This window comes from Sphaeramia orbicularis, chromosome 12 (assembly GCF_902148855.1).
Source record: "Sphaeramia orbicularis chromosome 12, fSphaOr1.1, whole genome shotgun sequence".
Lineage (NCBI taxonomy): Eukaryota > Metazoa > Chordata > Actinopteri > Kurtiformes > Apogonidae > Sphaeramia > Sphaeramia orbicularis.
This window is the reverse complement of record NC_043968.1, coordinates 33,902,464-33,926,806: the sequence shown is the minus strand read 5'-3', so window position 1 is coordinate 33,926,806 and position 24,343 is coordinate 33,902,464. Positions and strand designations below refer to the sequence as shown.

At 38.3% G+C, this 24,343-nt stretch overlaps 1 protein-coding gene across 16 annotated transcripts in view; it reads left to right on the top strand.

The window, feature by feature from the left end:
• The window catches only part of LOC115429445 (ELKS/Rab6-interacting/CAST family member 1-like), a 153,496-nt gene that overhangs the window by 68,910 nt on the left and 60,243 nt on the right, over positions 1 to 24,343 (top strand). For 8 of the 16 annotated variants that reach the window (XR_003936784.1, XM_030148867.1, XM_030148866.1 and 5 more), the window contains 5 exons: positions 1,652 to 1,663; positions 11,121 to 11,256; positions 13,870 to 14,001; positions 17,272 to 17,325; positions 18,056 to 18,216. Coding sequence is in view for 13 of the 16 variants with exons in the window: in XM_030148867.1 (XP_030004727.1) it covers positions 1,652 to 1,663; positions 11,121 to 11,256; positions 13,870 to 14,001; positions 17,272 to 17,325; positions 18,056 to 18,216 (495 nt within the window). In the remaining 3 variants the exon portion in view is untranslated. The remainder of the gene's footprint in view (positions 1 to 1,651; positions 1,664 to 11,120; positions 11,257 to 13,869; positions 14,002 to 17,271; positions 17,326 to 18,055; positions 18,217 to 24,343) is intronic. The other 8 variants (XR_003936786.1, XR_003936785.1, XM_030148877.1 and 5 more) reach the window with 3 other exon arrangements.

The window sequence follows — 24,343 nt, the reverse complement described above, 5'->3', positions numbered from 1 at the left end:
GAAGTCACTGTTTTTTCAAAGGGGGCAAGGATATATAATACTTTTTACATCGGCACATTTAAGACTTTTATTTAGCTGTTAAATGTATGATGATGAAATGTATCCCTGCCTAAATTAATGCTGTGGTTAAATGTCAACATCATGAAACACAGCCGTGAAAACAGCAGATTTTTGTGATCTGTCTTTTCCCCTTGTGTGTTTGTGGTTTTTCCTGCTTCAAAAACAACTGTCAAAGTACGGTAGACTCATGTTACCCTGACTTCTACAGTACAGGTTGCACTTAAAAGTGTCCATACTTGTAAAGGTCTAGTTGTTAAGCAGGTGGTTAGGCAGGCCTTCACTGGGTTAATAAGGGGTAAAACATCCTTGTAAGAGGTAGTGAGGGGGATTTCTTTTGCACTGACCCTTTGACATGATGAACACTCCTTGTGCTGAGTTTGTCCCAGGGCTACTTAACCCTGCTGTGAATAATAAGACTTAGCCCCAAGCTAACAGATACAGGATCAGAGGAGGATACATTCGCCTGTGGCCAACTCTTTGCTTGGCACCAAGGCTAACCCTGGGCTACGACTGAGCAGCGGGAACGTAACTAATGAAAAGATCAGCTGTGGGTTAAACAAGGGTAAAAATCAAGCCTCTTCTTTTTTCTGTACTGTAAATCCAGCTGCAATGCTACAGCGTTATTTATTTCAGTAACTAGGACAGTGATTGGAGCAGACTGAGTGACTTCACACCGAGGGGAAATGGAGCTGAAAATCTGCCCTGATGGCCAAAATAAAGGATTTGGATGGAAGAGTGGAAAGCAAGGAGAGGCAGGAGTAGAAATACAGCAAGTAAGAAAAGAAATAATACACATAGAGAGAAAAATGACTATATGATGGGGAGAAGGGAACAGAAAAAGAAACAGGAAGAGAGGCAAAAAATGGAAGAAAAGAAAGGTTTTGGAGAGATGTGGAGTATAAACCTGAGTAATGGGAAATAAGAGAAGTTTATTGCGTGTTATATTGTTCTGTAATGGACAATTTGTCTCTGGCAGTCGGTCATTAGCGCGGGTTTCCAGGCATAAACTCACCCTGGAGTTTAGGCTTTGCCAGTTCAACAACCACGAGGAGTGATTGTGTGGAATAATGTCGGGGCCAAGAAAATTAGGAAGTGGATTTTCTGCCAGTGTCATATCTTAATGATTGCATGCCATATGTCATATAGGTGGAGAATTCTCTGCATTCCCATGGGCTGTGAAGTAAACGTTAAACGGTCTGAACTCATGCACTGATTGGCTGTTTTGTTCACTTTGTGTGGTTTGTGAGTGTAGTCGTATCTGTGTGTGCTTACATGTGTGTAGGTCAGGTGTGCAGGCCTCTGTTAACCTGTAACACAGTACTAAAACAAACATGCACTTAACTTGTCTGTGTCTTCATGTCTGTCTGTCTGCCTGCCTGGCTGTTTGCTCAGTCATGCCTGTCTCCCTGTTCTGTAGTACACGATTAATTATGTCTCTCCTGTCTCTCATGTCTTTCCTGTTGAAACTCTTTAAAGACTGATCAAGCTGGCTAACCTAGCACTCAACTCCTGTCTTATCTCTCACCTTTCCTTCTCCTTCTCTGTCTTTCTTTTATCTGTACAATGCAACGCTGTCTCCCGCTCTACCCAGTCTTGCCTCAAGGTTAGTACTGCATGCCTATTTTTCTTCTTCTTCCTTCACTGTCTGTCTCTCTCATCATGCTCTCCTTCATTGTCATACTTCTTGTCCTTGCGTCGGGACACTCTCTCATCTCTCGGCTGTGTTTTTCATCATTCTCATCATGTCTGTCTGTCTGTCTTTGAAGGAGACACCTTGACTTTCACTCTGCTCTTTCTGTCACATCGTTACCTCTTTGAAGAGGAAACATCGTGTCTTCTTTGCGCTCTCCATAATAACACTCTGCCCGTCTTGTCATGATATCAGCAGTTGAACTTTAACACCAGCTCTAAGATTAATGTTTTTAAATTGGAGTTATTATGCAAAACAAGAGAAACCTTAAAGAAATGAATCACCATTATTGACTTGGACGTCTGTGAACTTTTGCACAGATGACTTTATACCTTTGAGGGTTTTTTTTTTTTTTTGTCTTTTATTCCAGGCTGAACTTTTATGTGATAAAGATGACTGTATTGAATTCATATTGTGGTGAACCTTCATGCAGTGCTTCAGCTGTTCAACAGGATTAGCTTTCTGATTTGTGACTATGTTTACGTCCAAAAATTGTCATGAACTCCATAATTAGACATTTAAATCACGCTGATTTGAGTATGTTGTCCATTTTCCAGCTTCTTTTTTGACTTTCTCTATCTGTGCTCAGGAGGTGACGCTGTAATGAGATTTCAGTATGCAAAACCCCAGTCTGAATTCGGCCTTTTTTGACAGACGTATCAAAGTCATTTTGAAATTTCTCTGACCTACACATTGTGAGCAACCACATAATAACCACTTTTTCCTTCTGTTTCCTGCATAAATCTGGTGGTCTGAGGATTTTGTACACTCTGCTCTGATGAAAAGGTCTCCCGAGTGCCAGCTCCTTCTTTGCTCTTTCGTTCCTTTTTAACTTCTAGAGCCACTGTTCCCCCTGCTGTCTTGTCAGCTTTTTCATCGCTGTTGTGCTGCTGTTTTGTGATTCAACTCTAGAGGGGGGAAAAAAAACAAAAGAAAAGTTAGTGTTGCATCGCCGTCTGGTAGAAGACAGAAGACTGCGTTTTCTTCTTCTGTCCTTTTTGCCTTTTTTTCCCCTTTTTCTCATCTCTTTTTTTCTTTTTTTCTTGTTGTTTTGATCTTGAGCTAAGGATCTCCTCATCCTTTGCCAAATGTCTGACATCAAGGCTTCTGCAGCTTAAAAAGGAATCGCATTGTTTCTTTATGTGTATGTGCATACATGTGTGTTTGTATGTGATTCCTCGGAGATCCCGTTGATCGAGATGGTGCAAAGATTTGTCAGGTAATGGGTGTCAACAGACAGCCACATACATACACACTTACATACATACATACATACATACATACATACATACATACATACAGACAGACAGACAGACAGACAGACAGACATACATACATACATACATACATACAAACATAACATACATACATACATACATACACACACACAATACATACATACATACATACATACAAACATAACATACATACATATACATACATGTACATACATACATACAAACATAACATACATACATACACACATACATACATACATATATACATACATACATACAAACATAACATACATACATACATACATACATAATTGCATACATACATACATACAAACATAACATACATACATACATGCATGCATACATACATATACATACATACATACATACATACATACAAACATATACATACATATATACATACCCACACATACATACACCCATACATACAAACATAACATACATACATACACACATACTGTATATGCATACATACATACACACAAACATACATACATACACATAAACATATGTACATACATACATAAATACATACAGACACATACATACATACATACATACATACATACATACATACATACATACGCACACATGCACCGTAATTGAGTCAGACACATTATTTCCTCTCTTTCCTCCTGACTCAAATATTCATACTAGAAGGAATTTGCGACTTTATGTGACAACACAGCAGTGAAACATTTAAATAACATACCTGTACACTCACAGTTTTTAAGAAAATAATAAAAATTTCAATGAAGAAATTCACCATTATCACTGCCTACAGTCAGGACATAATTTGATTCATTCACTGCTTTGTCATGTGCTGGCACTATTACTACCACTACACTGTTGCCCATAAAGTTGGAATAATTTGTTTTCAGACACATTCCTCTTTTGATTCCCATAGATGCACATCAGTAATGACCTTTGACCTGGTGCAATGATTACAGTTACTCTTTATCTATCAAGAGTAAATCACATCATCAATCATTTCATGAGAAGAGATAAAAATATTTTATTCCAACTTCATGAGCAACATGTTATTCAAACACTTACGGTTTAGTTGCAAGTACTGAAGAGTAAATCTAAATATTTTCTCATGAATCAAGGACTGATACAACTGAAAAAGAACTATCATAGTGCCTGCTGTTGTATCACAGCATTTTTACAACTAAATTCCCATTATCCACACTGTGACTGATATATATACGGGACTTAGTGGTCTTACCGTCTTATTTACTTCACAAACTCACTCTACCACTTGGGGGATTTTCTACAGTTTCCAACAAATCACAAAATACCAATTTTTTTTTTTTATATCCATCGAAAAAAAAACCTTCCTTTTACAGTACATTTTTCTTTCATAGCAATTAAAGATTAAAGCATTATGCTTTTTATTTTTTTCTGTTTTGTGGTTTTATTTGGCTTAATTAACCAAACCAGTATTTCCTGTATTTTCAGAGGAAATACTAAATTCCAAATGGTAAAAAGGAAATCCTTGATGTTAATGCTGGGTGAACTATGTGCAGTAAACACACGAGGCCCCCGAGCATTTCTGATCAAATATTTATACAGGACTCCAAATGTAATATTAATATTACCTTAATGTGGGTCCCTGAATATCAGCAGCATGCTAATGAGGGAGGTTAAAAAGTTTTTATTTTATGGAGTTTGAGGTTCAGTAAAGTTTATGAGATTGTGAGTGTTGGTGTTTTTTTGATTTTTACTGCTCTTTGCCAGCAGAGGTCTTTATTTATTTATTTATATTTTCTTAATGTTGTAATGAAGGCTATTCTGTGAAATACTGTCAACAAGCATATTATTGTGTATTTAAGTCAGTTCATAAGATATTTTAGAGTATGTGCCCCTCTGTTTACATATGTGTGTGTTTCTGTGTGAACCTTGGGACGTACAGTCATGCTGTTTTGTATCATATGCAGTTGCATGCACCATGTGTGTGTTTTAAATATTTGTGTGTGGTCTGACTGAGACTTGATCTAATACAAAGCAGGTTGTGTTTAGGGCGTTTCATGGCATCATACGCGTGTCCCACTATCAGCACAAGCTTGCTAAATTTGTACATCCGTATTCATTTATTCCGAGTGTGTATGTGTCAGTGTATAAATGTGTACTCTGTGTGTGTGTGCAGATGCGGTTTCACTGCACATTTCTATGTTGTGTTTACTGCGTTGTGGGTAAAGTGAACTCTCCTGTGATTCCACCTCCTCCAGCGGTTTGCAGTAGTTGTTTCAGAGTTAGAGTGAAGGAAATATTTTACATATTAAAACAACTTCAAATGGCACTAAGCCACAGCTGAGCGGAGCCATCGAGTTCACCAGGCAACGTCTGCATGTGTTTCAGCATTTAATTAATGATGGTGATGGATATATGAACTAGAGTGGGTTTTTTTCTTCTCTAAATTACTGCAACTTTCAGGAACTTAAGGTGGATGAACATAACATTCGGTGTATAGTGCAAATTTTGTACAATAAAGAGTATTTCAAGTTTAAAGAACTCGCTGAAATAAAGTCAAATCCACTTTTATGCATAATGCATATCATACATTTGATATGTCTGGGGGTTTTTTACATTTTAATCCAAGAAGGAGCAATTATCCCATACAGAAATAGCGTCTGTTTTTTTTCATTGATTTAAAGCACTTGTGTCAACTATTTTCTCAGTTTATCACCACTAAGTGATTGCATGTGTGAACCCACAACTCATTGCTTGAAAAAGTTGTTTTTCTGTTTTCTCTCTTGAGTAATGACATTTTGAGAAGTTTTTAGAGGGATGTGTTTTCAGTTGTGGTGTTTGTGACAGTACTCTTAGGAACAAGCCTTTTTTAACCTTAAATCAGTAGATAAATTCTGTATGATACTATATACACAGATGTCTTCATATTATCCACTTGCTATTACACCAGCTAATAAAAAAACAACTTGCCACCGCTAATGACTAAATTCATGATAAATTCAACCCACATGCAGAGGAACTCTTAATAATGCTGTGATGATTTGATTGCTGTTGCAGTCGCCTCTGATCTGTGGTTTAATGTTTGAGGAGAAGTGCAAGAGAGGAGTCAGAGGGAAAAGAAAGCACTGGAGATGGAAGTGACAAGAGAGTGAGAGGAAGGGAGAGGAGAAATGGTCCATGGTCTGATGAAAATATTTTATCCAAAGGAAAGAGCAATGTTGCCTTTGGAGAGGCAGTGAGTTGGGAGGAGACTGAGAGGAAAGAGGACCATAGAGAAGTACAGCAGGTCCTGTAGATGTGCTTGATGCAAATAAATGATTTCTTTTAATGCGTGTTATTACAACGCATTAAATGAAAAGTTGCAAATGAGTGCACAGGAAGAGTACTGGTAGTCGCGTTGAAGAAAATTCCATGAAAAAGAAAGAGGGAGGCAGATTTCGCTGTGGTTTGATGCAAATTTGTGATAGTGATGCTAGTGATTTACACGTTAGAAAGTGATGCCAGCAAACCAGAAGTTTGAGCCAAACAAAGAGAGAGTCTAAGTGAGGACTGAGTGTTGAGTCAATAGGAAACACTGCGCACTAAAAGCCTATTTCATACACACACTCTCACATACATGCAGTAAATGTAGCATGAAGGGGGGAAACCTCAGAGAGCGAACCAGATGGTTGGAGCTTCCTGGAAATCCTCCAATAGGAACATTCCTGCCTGTTTATGACCTGTTACACACACACAGGGCGTGTAGCACCAAATTGATCCCAAATATTCCTATAACTGTATCCCACAGTCAGGGTGCAAACTGAAATCAAGACCAAACAAAGGAAACAAAACCCAACATTATGTATCTGACGCTACACTTACCTCACCCACTTTCCTGGTAAACATTACAGTAATTAAGATACAATGCAGTTCACTTGTAGTCCACACAAAGCAAAGACATAAAAATCACAAATAATGAGCACGTACATACTGTAGTTTCACTCACTGGTTTGTATTCTGTGGGTTGTGAATGGCCAGGTGCTACAGCGCTGCTTTGGCTCGGTCGTTGCATTTCAGATTTTCTTCCAGCTTCCCAAATTTCTTTGGAAGGTCTGGAATTGGGCCCCCTGGACCTTTTAGCAAATACATAGAGGATTTTATGTTACCATCTTCTGCCAATATCATTTCTCAAGTTTTCTGGCAGTGACACTGATGTAAACGCCATTTGATTGATTACTCCTATTATTTTTGAGTTACTTCAGCAGGTACTTTTTGGCTGTGAGAGACAGTAAAGATGAAACACAGAGGATGTCCTGAGGAGTCTTGACAGCTATATATTTTACTTAATGCGTAAACAAATTGAAATCATGCGCTAGATTCCACAAGAGAAGTAAAGAAGGATAAATGAAATGTGTGTAACAGTACAGTTAGACTGCAGGAATACAAATGCATGCAGTTAAGCTTAAAGTTTTATGAACCACAGTCAAAGGTTATGTGATGATTGAAGTCTGTTTATACCTTATGGAACCAAATAGGCTGTCTATGGCTTGTAAAACTGATTTCTTTTGAGGGATCAGTCTGCTGCTAGTGTGAGACAGAGTTTGCTGTGGATTCCCATCACTGGAGGTCAGCTCTTTTACTGGCAGCTGTAGCAATGAAACTGAAGAAAATGGATTTGTCTACCAGCTTGTAAGAAGTTATAATAACAGGATCACACACACATACATAAACATTTGGACAGTTCAGGCAGACTTACATTGCTGACTTTTAAAAAATGCAAACATACAAAACGTGTATGGAAGACACAAAGGAATGACTTCTATCTGAACTCCAGTGTCTTAGTCAGTGGTTTTGTCTCAGAAGTGTCCTCGTTGGATTGTGCTAAATTATTTAAAGGTGCATGTGTCCACATGTGCGTCTACACATTCACCCTTTGAGTTTATGTTATGGTCTTTCTGTGCCGTGATTCAGCTTAAGACGTTAAATCTTCCGGGCATAAATTTTGGTTAATCTTCCTCCAGATCTGAGTGCGTGGGTGTGTGGTTGGTTCTGATCAAGTCAAGCTGGTGTGATAGCCGATAGGTCTATGACAGAGTCACAGTGCCCTCCAGACAGCTTTAACGGGAAATAAGCACTTTCTCCAACTCCCACCCCACTGATCCTATGAGCAATGTCTCTGTCTTTCGTCTCTTTCTCTTTCTTTTACAGTTGTCCTCTCTCTCTTCATTCCCCAGATGATTATTTAGGCTCAGATTCCCGACACACAGTAATCTCCTCATGAAAAGACCCTCGTACTTCCCAACGAAGAGATATCTCAAATATCATTCACATATTGATTCATAGCTTCTTGTTTAATTCATTCACTTTGCGTTATATGTGGCCCTAGAGGATTTTATTCCTGCATTATATTGCACAGAATGTCCTGTGGTATAATTTACTGACATTAACAGGCAGCATTTCCTAAATATTTTTGGTGGGAGAGAGTTCAAGTTTATATCCTATGGAAGAGGTCAACTGTAAATGCTGGTGTGTTCATTTTAATTGTGACTGTTTGTTTGCAGACAGAGGGGGGTGATATGGAACAGTCTGCAGTTAAAGACAGAATTAAAGTACTTATCAGGGCTTTACGAGCTCATGTTTGATGAAAACCGCCCCTCAGTCATGTCAGGTCCAAGGAGTTTAGCTGTTTCTCAGACACAAACGTGTTATTTGAAAGGTCTGTGAGAAGCTTCTTCAGCCAGTCACAGTTCTGAGCCTAGTGTCTGGATGAGACTCAATTAAAACACAATCCTCTCTATTTATATCTCTGTTGTGTCTGATGGTCTTTGACACTTTTAGGCTTTTTCCTCTAAACTGACAGTTTTTTTCATGGGTTCGGTTTAGCATTCTTGAAACCTTGATACTATCAATCTTGTCTCTATTTCCACAAGTTTTGAGCAAAACTATTCTAATTAAGAATGAGTCATCAACAGACGCCAGTAGACATTGCATAATGAACCATGGAATGGTAACAGCCCCCCCCCCCCCCCCCCCCCCCCCAACATATTTCACTAAATTGCCTTTACCTTTGATTACAGCATCCATTTGCTGCGGCATTGTTAATGTCACACAAATTGCTTTTCCATTGGACGTCTGCGCAAAACATTACAGATATTTACTAAATGTCGAAAAAACAGAAGTAATGTCGGTAATGTAATGTCGGTTTTTCCATTAAATTACAAATGTGATGACTTGTTTATTTATTATCATGAGATGACTTGGGAAGTCATTCCATAAACATGATGACAAACATAAATATCATATTGATTCACAGATATAGTCATTATTACCCCTCTGTCCTGTACTAAATTAAAAAATGATTTGTTTCCTGGTGTGTCCTCACATACCACGCCATGTTTCTTTTAAAACTCTTCTTCTTCGCTTGTTGTAACGTCCATCAACATCCGTTTTTTTATTCACGTGACTCTAGTTGCGGAAAAAACCACCTCTTGCCAGCGGAAAAACTTTTAACTGACAAATCTGACTTTTGGCAAAATTGTAGTTTTTCCGTTAGGTAAATTTATGTGCAATTTATGTGCAAGTTATATTCGTGCAATTTAAGGGTCAATGGAAAAGCGATTACAGTGCTCATACGATGTCACAATAAATGGAAATCATCTATTTATTTCCAGAGTTGCATTCATTTTTTCACTAAGATCTTGAGTCAGACCACTGTGTCGTGTCTCTTCCTTCACACTCCAAAGATTCTCAATGGGGTTCAGATCTGGACTCGTGTGAAAATGATGTCTCATGTTCCTTGACGCTCTCAAGCTCACAAGTTGGATGAAGCCAGTGATTCACTGCATTCACTCTATCAAACTGATGCTTGTTTAAGAAATGAGAAACTACTCACTGCATCAGTTAAAGTATTTAGGAACTTGTTGCAGCTGAAACATATTAAATCACTGCAGTAATTATCCAATGGAAGGATCTGAACTATTTATTTAAATGGTGCTTCATCTTTTGAGTCAATGATATCACGACCAAGCGCAGCATGTAATCAGCTGTTAGGTAGCTCAGACTTACATTCATCCTCTTTCTGTCTTGTGAGTATGACACACTCACAGCACTTTCTACTTTAGTTCAAGTTACCACCTACAGTTTTTCACACGTGCCAGGCCAATTTGTTTTGTCACTCAACATTAGGTTTGTGAATCAGGACCTGCTATATATTGTTTTCAAAGGAGCTAAATATCTCGACCACAGCAGGGCGGGATGAAGCAAACACTTCAGTTGTATTTGTTAAAAACCTCCCCTTAGTTGAGCAAGAGTGTGGATGTACTTATTTTTGATTTAGGACATAAACATGTGAAAATAACAATAGCTAAAATAAATTAACCCATGAAGACCCAGTGCCACTTTTATGGCTGTTCCAAAATATTTTTTTCTCTATATTTAACTTTTCTTTAGTGATTTATCATAATTTATTATGTCATTATCGTCTGTATTTTGCATTTTTTCAGAGAACAACAGATATTTTCCAGTATTTAATTTATTGATCATGTAGATGTTCATAAAAGCTTAGGTTAAAGTTGACGGTTATTTTATCAAAAACAGAGAAAACTGAAGAAAAATTGACTTTTTCAGCAACATATATCATTAACTGAACATAAACCAAGTGTTTCCATCCACTGTCATTGATCCAACTCCATGGGTTTTACTGGTGAGCATATGTTATAGAAGATGACAGTGTTTCTACAGTAACTACGGAGCCTCTGAATGTCCAAATGGGTCATATCTGATGACCATGAAAAGATGACAAACTGCATTTTACATCAATTATTTACATGTATTAGTAGGATTAGTGGATCAACAGGTATTAAACAGTTTAGATTAGTTGATGGTTTTGTTCGTTGGTGGCTGTTAGGGTCTTTGTGAGTTAAACAACAAATAAAATAAGCTCAACCACCTCTCTCTTCCTTGTTCCTTGAGTGGCTAAGAGGAGCAAATTTTAATGGATAGTTTATAAACGGCCAAAAAAGTGGTAATTTCTTGTAAATAAAGAAAGGAGTCCAAACCACATTTGCTCTGTTTTTATTTATGTAAATGTTATTAGTGTCAAAGTCTTAAGAGATACAATGCAGTATGTAAAGCTTGGTCTTGCTGTTTTTTTCCTGCAGGCAGATGAAGGACCAGTCTAAGAAGGTTGCCAACCTGAAACACAAGGAGCAGCTGGAGAAGAGCAGGAACGCCCAACTGATGGAGGAGGCCAAGAAGAGAGAGGACAATCTGAACGAAAGCTCCCAGCAGATAAAGGTATGAGGAGGAAAGAGCAAGTGAAAGAATGACGGTAGGGTGAAACGAGGGGGTGAAAATTAAAAAAAAAAAAAAAAAAAAAGTGGTGCAGGAAAAGTTTCTCTCCTCTCTCTCCCTGCGTCCTACCTTGAATATTGCCTCCTATCACAACAATGCTTCATTGTAACGTGACAATTATGACAGGGAGCAGCCTAAGGCAATGTCAGACACACGACTCTCCTCTCACTCGGGGAGTGTGTGAGAGCGGGTAACTGGAGAGGATGATTGACAGAGGAGAGGAAGTATGTATGCTGGGAGAGGTGAAGAGGAAAAAAGATGGATAAAACTAGAGGGGAGAGGTGAAGGAAGGGAAGTGATTAAAGGAGAACCGAGGGATCCACACACTGAACTATGCACTGAATGCTGTGGATTTTAAAGTGCTTCCTGTGGTGTGAAAGTATCTCCTAATTGTCTGATTGGGTGTCAAGTGACCAGAGGATTGTGGGGTGATGATTACGGCTGTGGTTTGCTTCATATTTCTCACATTTCTTCAGATGGCAGCTTTTCTTTCACCTCGTGCCTCATGTTTTTTTTGTTTTTTTTTTAGTATTTTCTCATCCATCCTCCTCTTCCTCCTCCCTCTCCTCTTCCAGTAATTGCTGACCTCAGTGGCCTCTCTGATTAGAGGCAGATGAAAACACTCCATTCTGTGCGTGCATGTGTGCGTGTGTGAAAATAAGTGCATGCTGACTCTAGCCATGATTGATATTTGGTTTAAGGAGTTTGGAAGTTGCCGTTTGTGTTTATGCATGTGTGTCTTTGTGGTTAAGGGATGAGCTGATCACTATGTGAGTCACTCAGACGTATGAAACCACAGTGGTTACAACCATAACTAGTGTGTGAGTGTCAAACCTAAGCCATCCTGCAAAGGTTAACCAGAACTCAAAACTTTAAATGGAATTTGAGTATGATTTATGCCGTGAATTAAATTTTAATACAGAAAGAAGTTTAATCTAATTAAAGCCCAGCTCAGTCTGCATAGTTAGACACTCAGTAATGTTGGATCTGGAGCAGCGTTCAGATTCACAGCACATGTGTCGGGGATGTTCTGGAGGCTTGTTCATGACCACGGTAACGTTTCATCCTCACTTGCCTTCTCCATCTCCATCCGTTTTTCATTCAGCTCTAATTTAACCAGGAAAGGCAGTTGCCTGGCAGGAGGAACCAGAACTTTTTATGGGGAAACAGTGGGAAGCTCATGTAGTCATTTACATTAAAAAAAAGCACCGCGTGTTCTTCTGAATCCATGAGTCCACAGAGGGGTGGGGATGGAGATGTGATCTTTAGATTTTCCAACTCAAGTAGCAAACTGGAATAATGAGCATGCAAGATTTTCACTCTGGTGACATTTTAGGCAGGGTCTGACAGGAGAACTGCAGTTACAGGAAACTGGTGGGATTTAGAGCTCACGCTGTCAGATTTAGAAGAAGTAGGATCAATGAAGGTTTTGTACAATGTTTTAAGTCAACAGATGCATTGGTCAGTATATATTCAATTACTGAACATATATACATAGTGTAAACAGCAAAAAAGTTTTAAAAATAACACATGGAGATGCAAAAAAGCTCCCCAAACTTTTGATGATCCAGGAAAATAGTAAAATATCATAAGTTTGGAGACAGTAACTCCTGCAGATTAACCTATAAAGACCCAGAACTATTTTTTATGATGACTTACAAATGAATTTCTTTCTAAACTTAACTATTACCAAGTGATTTATCATCATTTATTATCTATAAACTTTTGCATTTTTTTCCAGGTAAGATCAGGTATTTTCCTTTATTTCATTTACTTACTACTCATTACTCATTTCAGTTACTACTCATTACTTACTACTCTTACTCATTTATTTAATAAAAGCTCAGTAAATTCAAAGGTTATTTTATCAAAACAGATAACATTTAAGTAGATTTAATTTTTTCATCTACATCTACAACCAATGTCATTTGTCAAACTACATGGGTTTTATTAGTGAACCAGTGTTATAGAAGACAATGGTGTTTCCATGTTCACTACAGAGACCATGGATGCATCTGAAGAAGACACCTGATTGTGCTGAAAACTGACAAACTGTATTTTACAGTAACTGTTTCACTGTTTTGATAGGATCAGTGGTTCAAAAGTTCTTAAACATTTTAGATCAGTAGATGCTTTTAGGTATTTGAGGGTTAAATATATTGTGAGAAACAGTATTATAATGAATTCAGGTGGATTCAGTCACATTGAGCAGGAGGGCACTAAATAGAGGAATCACACCTGACACTGTGATGTTCACAGGTTCATCTTGTGTTTGACATTAACTCTGCAGTCCTGAAAACAGCTGGTTCTTGCCAAAAAACACAAGTTTGAAACCTGGTAAAAAAAAATAAATAAAATAAAATTGCAGGGTATTACTTTTGCATTAATCTAGAATGTTAGAAAAAAAATAAGTTTGCTTTGATTGGCTTTAGTGGATGCAGCACATTCTCATGTACACAGGAGTTGTTCTGCCTGATGCTATTGAATGTGTTTAAATCATCCACCCTTAATATGTACAATATGTGTTTTTTCTCTGTGTCACTGTCTCTGTCGTAGGATTCCCTCCGTCAGAAAGAGGAGCGCATTGAAGCGTTGGAGGAGGCACTCAGGGAAAGCGTTCAGATAACAGCAGAGAGGGAGGTGGTCCTCGCCCAGGAGGAGCAGGCACGCACACAGTCTGAAAAACAGGTACACTGCTGCTTCTGTAAGGGGAATCCTTATCCTAAACCGGTAACGATAAGACCCATACATTAGCCTTTCCTTAAACTCAACCTCTATCAGTTATTTTTTCCTGTCTTTGTGGAGTGTTTGGACTGACCTATGAGCAAACACACACAGACAAACATCTTAAAAGCAACATAAAAACTCTTTCTGACATAGCTAAACATGGCCGTGCCAAAAGTGGCTAATGGCAGCAGCTACACATATGCCCAGTGCCAACTGAGCTCATTCAGGTGTGGCTCTATGTGTGTGTTTGCCCAGTCACTCCTCATTTGGAGGGGAGGTAAATACAACCCTATTTAAAGAACAGCTCGTGTTTTGTCCACCTCTGCCGGCAACACACAAACAGCTTTTTCTTAAATGGGTATGAGCTGACCACTCCAATTTGTAATCTGTTTTATCTATAGCGAGACAGTAGGAAAGCTCATAATGGTGTTAAAAGGGGCTCAAAAGCACCAGGTTCACTGGATCCAACCTCAGACCAGTGGGACTGTGTGTGTGCGGCGTTCCCCTGGGTACCAGCAAGATGGGAAATGTTCCTCAGGGCCTGGATGGGTTTTGACAAGTGGGAAAAAACAGCGTGGTCCATAAGGATGAAAAGTGCCCTGAGAAAACATTGCCCGCTGTAGCTGTTGGCAAAACGGCTGGACTCCATTGTTATTACTGCCTCTGAATGTTGGACGTCCTCACTGGCCTTTACTTACAAGGCTACTTCTGGACAGACGCATAAAGATAGACATGCAAACAGACATTTTTCATTTGAGACATTTTGCTGACATCCATGTAGTTGGTAAATTTTAATGAGTACAATATGTTCCAGAATGAGAGAGATGGAATAGAAGACATGCTATGAAAAAAGACAGATGGATATAAGAAAAGGACATGATGCACAGACACATGGTTGTTATTGACTTGAAGAGTAACATACTTTCAATAAAGACTAGATAGAGCAACATATACAGTATTTTCAAGCTGTGGTGCAGATCACTATAGCTGGAAACTCACATGAAGTTCTGGTCAAGAACCGAAAGTTTCCAATGACGCCATCGACATTTACAATTAAAGTCGTCTACAAATGGTATGACTTTTTTTATTTGATGTATCAAAGACACGGAACTTAGAGTTTTCTTGTATTAGCATCAGTAGAGATGTACCAAACATCAGTAGTACTAACCTATGATATAATTAGTTTCCAAAACAGCCACCATTGTAGAGAGGACTCGAGGCCTCTGTCAGAGCAAACAGGCCTAAAATATTCACGATAACAAGGTGACAGATGGAAAAATCACATCTAATTTTGTTTATCTTCCTGACGTCTTGACTGTGGTTTAATTTGTTTACTGTACCTACGCCAAGCTGTCACATTTAATTTGACTGCATTATATTGAAATACTTCAAAATGCTACAAGTGGCAGCTTTAATTAGACAGAACAGAGGCCATTAAAGCCAGGATGGGGTGCTGGAGAGCGTCCTCGTGTTAAAACGCTTCAGTGCGAGAGGAAGGAGGAGAAACGTCAGCGTGTGGTGAGCGAGTGGACATGGCAGCCAAACACTCAGTGCAGTCCTCACCCAACATCAACAACACTAAGTCAGCCTTTCAGCACAGACACACATGTGCATGCGGTGCACTCAGACGGGACAGTAATACACAACACAGCGTTTAACATACATAAATATATTCCTCCCAACGCAATACACAAATACAGCAGAAAGAAGTGCTAACTGCTCTTTAAACAGAGCACCGACCGACGCAGCACAACATTGCATTCAGCAGGAGCCAGATGGACGCCACTCCGGGTTTCTAACTGGAAACGTGTCTCTATATACACAAGTAAATTGTAAATAAATATTTCTGTGTTTTACAACTGCGTCACTGCAATTAACCTTTCATATAATGATTTATAAAATGATGACAGAGGGAGAGACAATTTCCTCCCTTAATGAGGACGGCTCGTTCAAAGGGAGACACGCTGCTTATTATAGCGTTTGCACACATGCAAATGCAGCCAAACCAAGCGCACATCCTGACTACATATATGCAACACACAAACAAAAACCTGTAGTCTGCACCCACTGACAGGTTTTCCTCCATGTCACTGTCCCACGGATAGAGTTCGCCCAGTAAGGACGGTTGACCAAGACCACATGAAAATATACCGAAGCTTTTCTGCTAGACATGAGTCACGACTGCATGTGTGATCACTGAAGAAAGGTGTGTGTGAGAGAGTGAGAGAGAGAGAGAAAGACACAGAAATGAGTCAACAGTATGACACACACACCATCTGTGTCTGCAGAGACCAAACTAAAGACAGACATTAACCTCTCCAGCTTTCTGTCTTTTATTGAAGAGACAATTTTAATTCCTGAACTCAATGCACCTTGTTTTTTTTTTTTTCGTTCTTCTTACATGGTCTTAAAATACAGTTGAAATCAGACATTAAAACTTCAAAACTCAAACTGGTGCTGTTTTCCTCTCCTCCACCTCCTCCAGCTGTGTCTCATCACTCTCCTCACTTCTCCCTGCATCTTCCATCCTTCAAATTCTACAACTGTGATATCAGCCAAAAGCCTCTCTCCTCTCCTCTCCTCTCCTCTCCTCTCCTCTCCTCTCCTCTCCTCTCCTCTCCTCTCCTCTCCTCTCCTCTCCTCTCCTCTCCTCTCCTCACCTCTCCTCCCCTCCTCTCTCCTTTCCTCACCTCTCCTCTCTGATGATTGCTGTACTTTGTGCTCCATCTGCCGTTTCTCTGACCGTGTTTCTTCTCCTTCTTCGTGTCCTTCTCCTCCTCCTTCTCTGCTTTTACTGTAGTTTATCTTTTCACACAGTCATTATATAACTTTTATCTCTCTTTCCTCCTTCTTCCTTCTCCTTCCCCTCCTTCTTTGATGGTTTTAATAATTTGTTTACCTTCCTGCTTTTAACAAACATATTTCTTCCTTCTGCTCCAATAATTTCCTTTCCTATTATCATCCTGTCCTCTGTTCTTACCATTTCCTTTTTTCTGCTCCTTATTACTTCATTAAATTGTACCTATATCTGATCTCTTTCTTTTTATTCCTTTCTTTTATCCCTTTTATGGACATCTTTTCCTTTTCTGTCCTCACCTATATTTTCTCCCTCTTTTCTTTATTTCTATCTTTTCCTTTTGCCATGTCATTCCGTACCTTCTCCCCCCTCCCCCATGGCTTCCATACCTTTTGTCCTATCTTTCTCCGTCTCTGCACTCTTTTTGTATGCAGCTCTCTCACATTCCTCTGCATGAGTTCACCACCGCCGGCTTTAGGTGGTCAAAGGTAATAAATTATCATCGCAAAACTCACTCACCTGCATCTTACATTTCATTCATGATCTCATTTTGTTTTCTGTTTTACATTCTGACCATTCAACAGATGTTTTTTTTTTTTTTTTTTTTTTTTTTTTTTTAAATTGGGGGAAAAACTACACATTCCCTGTAATTTAAAGCCATTAATGACAGTTTATCTCTCAGAAAAATCTGAAAATATTGGCAATGCTGAGGAGAATATAAAGATCTCAGCAACATTTAAAGATAAACACAGACAGAATTTTAATTGATAGATGTTATATAAGTGCTTGGGATTTTGTCTGTCTTTTTTGTTCTTAGATATTTGCATCTGCATAAAAAGTAGCATTAAGACTTACATTTGGAGAGAAAATGTGTGTGTCAGATGCACTGTGCTGTGTTTGTCAGTCTGTATGTGTTGATGTTGTAGTTTTTGGTAGAATACAAAACTTCTGTTGTTGTTCAAAATGTACAAAGACCCTGCATAAAGTTAAAGTAGAGAGAAAGAAGCAAAAATGGAAAGGGTGAAAAGAAAACAAGAAATATTTTTACATATTTTATGACCTGCATTTTAATGTATTTTTGAAATGGAAATGTAGAAACAGAAATTATTCACAACTCAAAAGTACAGTAGCTGAGTCACACAGAAAAAACATATTGGCAAAAGTCTAAGACAGATGTTAGGAAAGTAATATTACAGTATATATGTGTGTGTGTGTCAGGTGGAGGACCTGCTGGTTGCCATGGAGAAGGTGAAACAGGAACTAGAGGTGATGAAAGCCAAGCTGTCATCGACTCAACTCTCACTGGCTGAGAAGGAAGGTCACCTGACCGCCCTAAGGGCCGAGAGGCGGAAGCACCTGGAGGAGGTCCTGGAGATGAAGTAAGATTATAAGAACACACAGATTTTATACTTCCATTTATGTTAACATGTAAATCACAATGTCAGCATTAAGCATTACAAGTCCTGTTGAGGATTTACACCATTTGTCATGTTTGCAAATGTCCAAACACACACAGACCTCAAACTCAGGCTCATTCTGGGCATCTACTGGTATATTCCTCAGCCCTTACTCTACAGTGTTTCAACTCAAATTGTTTTTTAGAAATGGATGTAGTTTCATGTGCTCAGACTTGTAATGATGTAATTCTCAAAAGGAGTTGTTTGTGATCCTCAAAGTGTTTGCCTGTCTTTTCATGCACTGAATATTCAAGTCACAGATATAGGGACTGCGGCTGCTTATCACTAAAGTCACAGTGATGGTAAAAAACAAACAAACAAAAAAAAAACTTTTAAACTAAAGCCCATCAGATAACAGATATAGCACATGGCAGCGAGCAGTTTGAACTGGATCATCATCATCGACTTAGCCTGTCCACTTTAGAGTGATCTTTTAGTGTCTGTCCTATTATATATATTATAGAGTATGTTTTCTTCAGTATTTATGAACTGTAGCTCAACTATCACCATGAAGTGCAGCGCTCCCCTGGTGAAATCTTGTCTTAATAGTATCTATAGTGTTTTCTGTACTTTGAGGTGACATCAACTCCTCAAAATAGCAGAACTGCTCCAGGAACAGATGAAATCTTTATGTTGTCACCGTTTCATCAGTACCAGAAATGTAACAGTATTGAGTAACGTACTGTGACTGTTCTCATTCATCTTTTTAAGCCTGAAAAGCAGTCACTTGCAATGGAAGAGCAGAGTTGTTGCTATAGAAACAATATGCTGTCTTGTCTAATTCCACTGTAATAGAGGCAAAACTCAACCCATATCAGTGGTAGGCAGTGACAAGAGACAAATCATTTTTAATTCTGTTTTTGATTTTTATCATCAATTACTACATCATTCACACGTGTCATGTTTGTTAATTGAAGTTCATTTAACAAGTAAAGAAAGTAGCAGGGTTTTTTTGTTTGTTTTTGGGGGTTTTTACCAGTGTAGTAGTTTAGCTTTGTTTGAAATGGCTCAATGAACTGCATCTCATGTCACCAATATCACCCTAATCTTTGAGAAGAGAAAAGTCTCTGTTTTTATGTCATTCAAGTTCACTTATAAGGGGAAGTGGGCTGCCACTGAAGGCACCTGATGACCAGCTCCAGATCAAAACCAGTACCTTAGTCAAAGGACAGGAGAATTAACTTAGCATATTTTAAAAAATATGGAAAACATTCAGACTCAGCACAGAATGGCCCCAGTCCAAAAGGGGGCTGAATTCAGATCCTTCTTGCTGTGAGGTGACTGTTACTTATTGTGCCATTGTCCCACCTTAACAAAGAGGAAAATCACTGTCATTTTGACAGCTGCAGACATCTGTGTTTTCACAAACTTCCTCAACAGTTTTAATCACAAACTGTGATTTACTTGACTAAATTTTCCTTTAAATTCACAATCATCTACAGGGTGGGGAAGCAAAATTTACAATATTTTGAGGCAGGGATTGAAAGACAGTGTATGACCAATTAGTTTATTGAAAGTCATGAGAATTTATTTGCCACAAGAAAATTTACATAACAGAAAATGTTTTTATTCTATGTGTCCTCCTTCTTTCTCAATAACTGCCTTCACACGCTTCCTGAAACTTGTACAAGTGTTCCTCAAATATTCGGGTGACAACTTCTCCCATTCTTCTTTAATAGTATCTTCCAGACTTTCTCGTAATAGTTTTGCTCATAGTCATTCTCTTCTTTACATTATAAACAGTCTTTATGGACACTCCAACTATTTTTGAAATCTCCTTTGGTGTGACGAGTGCATTCAGCAAATCACACACTCTTTGACGTTTGCTTTCCTGATTACTCATATGGGCAAAAGTTTCTGAAAAGGTATGGATAATAGTGTTAGGTATGATTATGACATCAATATATGTTTGGTTTCAAAACAATTGACGTAGTGTCTGCTGAGAAAAGACAACTAAATGTTCATTGTACATTTTGCTTCCCCACCCTGTATGTATTTCATGGCATGATTCAGACCTTTGCAAAAATCACATGTCTCTCAGACATTGACTATAATACATACTCTTCTGTAACTAAAGCCCCATGGGACACATTCTGAACATGCACAACTTTGCCTGTCTATTTATTCATTCATTCATTAACAGTCATAACAAGTGGTGCCAGGCACAACAAACCCCACCCCTCACACATATTGTATCTTATTTTGGCATCGATCCAGCTGATGTCATCATGTCTATGCGTGTGCTGATGTCAGTATATCAATTGCCTCTAAATATGTGCCACGTTTGAAGTAAATGGAAACAAAATTGATGTTTTTATAGACATTTGATATTTCAGCCTTTATAATTAACTGGGAGAAGAAAAAAGATTTTTAAAAAATCATGAGAAATTTTAACTTTGACCTATTTTTGCCAAAATGTAATCACATCCATTTTGCATCACTGGCAATCTATAAACCAAATTTGGTATGAATTCAACCAATAGTTTTGCTGCTAGAGTGTTAGCAAACAAACAAACAAACTGAACCAAAACCAATATCCCTTGGGGTAATAAATGTCTCTGTAGTAGCAGAAGATGCAGCGTTTGACTTATCTGCACTACATTACCTTTACTTTATTAAGCAGAATACATGTGTGTTAATCTCGCAATACGTAAAAGTTCTACCTATTATCAGGATCATATCAAAAGTTTCCAAAACTTGTACACAATCTTCAGCACTTAAGCTCAAATTAGCAGCTCTTACAATATCTCCAGTAGTTTGACGTGTTCTAAGAAGGTGGACACTGTTCATGCTGTCACATGATCTTCACCTGACACATCATCAGCTTCTCTTTCCTTTCACTCCTTGTCTATTCCATCTTCATCTTCCTTCTTTTATCTTCCCTCTCTTTCTCTGCACTTTAAAACCATAGAAGTTAAGTGCTGTGTTAATGCAATAACCATGTAGCCCTGTCCAGCTCTTCATATGATTGATTACATACACAGACATACTCGCACACGCACATGCTTTAACACACACACTTTACAATTTTAATGTAATTTTAATGGATAGGTTTGCATTTTATGTGCAGCTGAGAGGAGTCCAGCAGGCAGATAATTCTCTGTATTTTCTGCTGTTTTACATCCTCAATGAGACCTTACAACGAGCCCTGATTTAGTGGAACGGCGCTTTGGGCTGAAATAGAAGCCAAGGAGAATGTCCTGCCTGTTAAAACATGCTGTGGGACTATCTTTTACTGCGGCATCATGGGAAAATAAGGGCATTCTGTGCTTAGTTTCCTGTATTCTGTTCTATTTTTCACCAACTTTGCATTTTTTTGTTTTTGGAAGAGAGAAAGAAACAGAGACATGGACAGAGCTTGTGTGTATGTCCAGCAGCATGTCTATTCACGGCCCAGGTGAGCAAGTTATTGGCCATTTTATCGCCGTAGTAACGACCCATGTGACTATTACAGGCATCAGTGCTTCAGAATGCGTGGCCTTGTTTTCATTCGTGAATTTGCACGTGTGCAGGCAGATCATGAATGATTTACTGACATCAAGACATGTCCGTTTCTTTTAAGAAAATACTAATTTCCGCAACAAATGTTTATGTAACAGGCTCCTACACACATAATCCTACTGCATTTACACACATACCAACACAAACCACACAAATATACATTTACAACATACTGGACAATACACAGAGACCACCAACACACACAGGATTTAACAGACTCATGTGGGCAGTTCTGACTTTGTTTCATATATGAATCCTTCATGATTAACATCAGCATTACATACTGTATTCGCTATTGGATTGTGTTTCCACATACAAATCATACCAAATCTTTACTTTATAGTTTGTCTTTGGTGTTTCTGTTGCAGATACAAAGATGTCACTGTTCCATCAGATGTTTTAGATGAAGTTATTATGGGATGAAAGTGGTTTTACTGATTGAACTTTTTAGCAATTGAAATGATTGTTGGCTATGGTGTAATTAACGTGTCTATAGTAGGATACATTTGATGTTTTTGGTGCTGTTTTGTTCATTTATAAGGGGGTTAACTTGTTTTTGATGATATCAGTTCCATGTACTTCATCCTGCTTTCCCCTGCTTTTAAATCATACGTTTGTAACTATAGGAGGCTGTTTCTTTCTGTGTTCAAACAAATATTTGTTTTTTTATATTAGGCTATTTAGTAACTGTAAACCACCAACAAGTCCAATTTCTCTTGTTTCTAGGTGTATATTTGTTATTTTCTCATTTTTTCAGGCTCTTATCACGCAGAACATACTGAAAATTCTTCTTTTAAGTTTCCCGTTTAAAGAGGGCTTTGTGAAGATTCTTACATGCATATGCAATTATTTGACAACTTGAAACTTGAGACAAAAATACAGCGCTTTCATGCTCTGCCTTTGCATAATGCATAATATTTTTCAGGTAGCAGCACGATATTCCTCCCACGTATTTGGTATATTGGGGATTGGTATTTGTCTTTCCCAGTGAGAAGTTCACATGTTTCAGGTAGCTGCTAGTTGTCTTTCTGTGAGTTATGTACATGACGTTATGGCTCATATTTTTCACCAGACATTACTGTTGGTCAGCAAATACGTCATTTGACTTTCTCCCACATGTAAAACATGAGATGTTTAAGGTGGCTTCGTCCCGTGTGTCCATATATCTCCATGTAATGCACATGAAACTGTCTCTGCACACACAGTCTGCCGTAACTCTCCAGGGTTTGATGTTTGATTTGTTGCCCAGTTTTACATCGGTGTAAGGTTTAATGTTACTGTAAGACATGATATATGATACTTCATGTTTCAGAGGTTTGTGGAACAGGCATAGAATATATTACCGCACATGAACACTCACACTCCCATGTGGAATTATACAAAATACAGCTGGAGGAATGCACATACTGACATTTTGTCTCTCTTTCTCGGATTCTCTTGTTTCCTCCCTACTCTCATTGCTTTACACACCTACACACACACACACACATACACACTCAGAGAATAATGTAGTTGTGTGTCTATTTATCTTTGTGCCATAGTTTTCACCAGCTGCTTGTGTATTATATGTCTTCTTTACTGTGCAAACCTTCAGTCCCCAATGTATACTAATGGTTTTTGTGTGCGCAAAGAATTACTGTACCCTAGTACGGTACTATATGTTATGATAATAAATAGGGCTCAGCTGTGTGGGCAAAAGTGATATCATGACAAAAATATTTATTTTAGTTAATACTGATAATTATCACAGTAAATGTCAAGTCATCAAATCTGGCTGATTTTTTTTGTCCTGAGTGAAAGTTGAAGAAACAACATAAATATGCAAGTATAAAGTGAAACAAAACAAGAAAATGTTCAGTGTTTTATTGCACAATCTAAACCCTAATGACAAAATAAAACATTTACATCACAATAAGGGAAATTCTTACATTCTATAATTATATTGCAGTAATCATAGCTGCTGATCTCCAGGGAAAATGATTCCAATATTCCACTTCGACCCCCTCCATCCTGGACCCCACCTTTTCAGTCTGCTGCCTTATGGAAGGAGATACAGGAGCCTTAAAACCAGAATAAACAGACGCCATGGGCAATCAGGACACTTTACTGTTGAAACATTAACTTTTCTGATCTTATAACAAAATGTGCAATAATAACTACATGTGGAATACAATTATTCCTGTACACCCAGCTAATTACTTGCAGAAGTGTCAAGTAACAAAGTGCAAATACTTTGTTACCTTAAGTAGAAATTTTGGTTATCCATACTTTACATGAGTAATTATTTTTCATCTGACTTTTTACTTCTACTCCTTACATTTTAAAAACAGCCTCATTACTCCTATTTCATTTTGGCTAGTTTTCATTCCGGCTTGTCGTCGTTCAATTAAAAAAACAAAACAAAACCATCCAGATAAATCGATACATCCAGATAGAGTGAATTTGATTGTGGTTGGATGAGAAGTATAAACATATAGGCTACCATTCTGACACCCTATTGATTTGTACACAATCCATCACACCTGACATTTTGCACCATTCCACTACT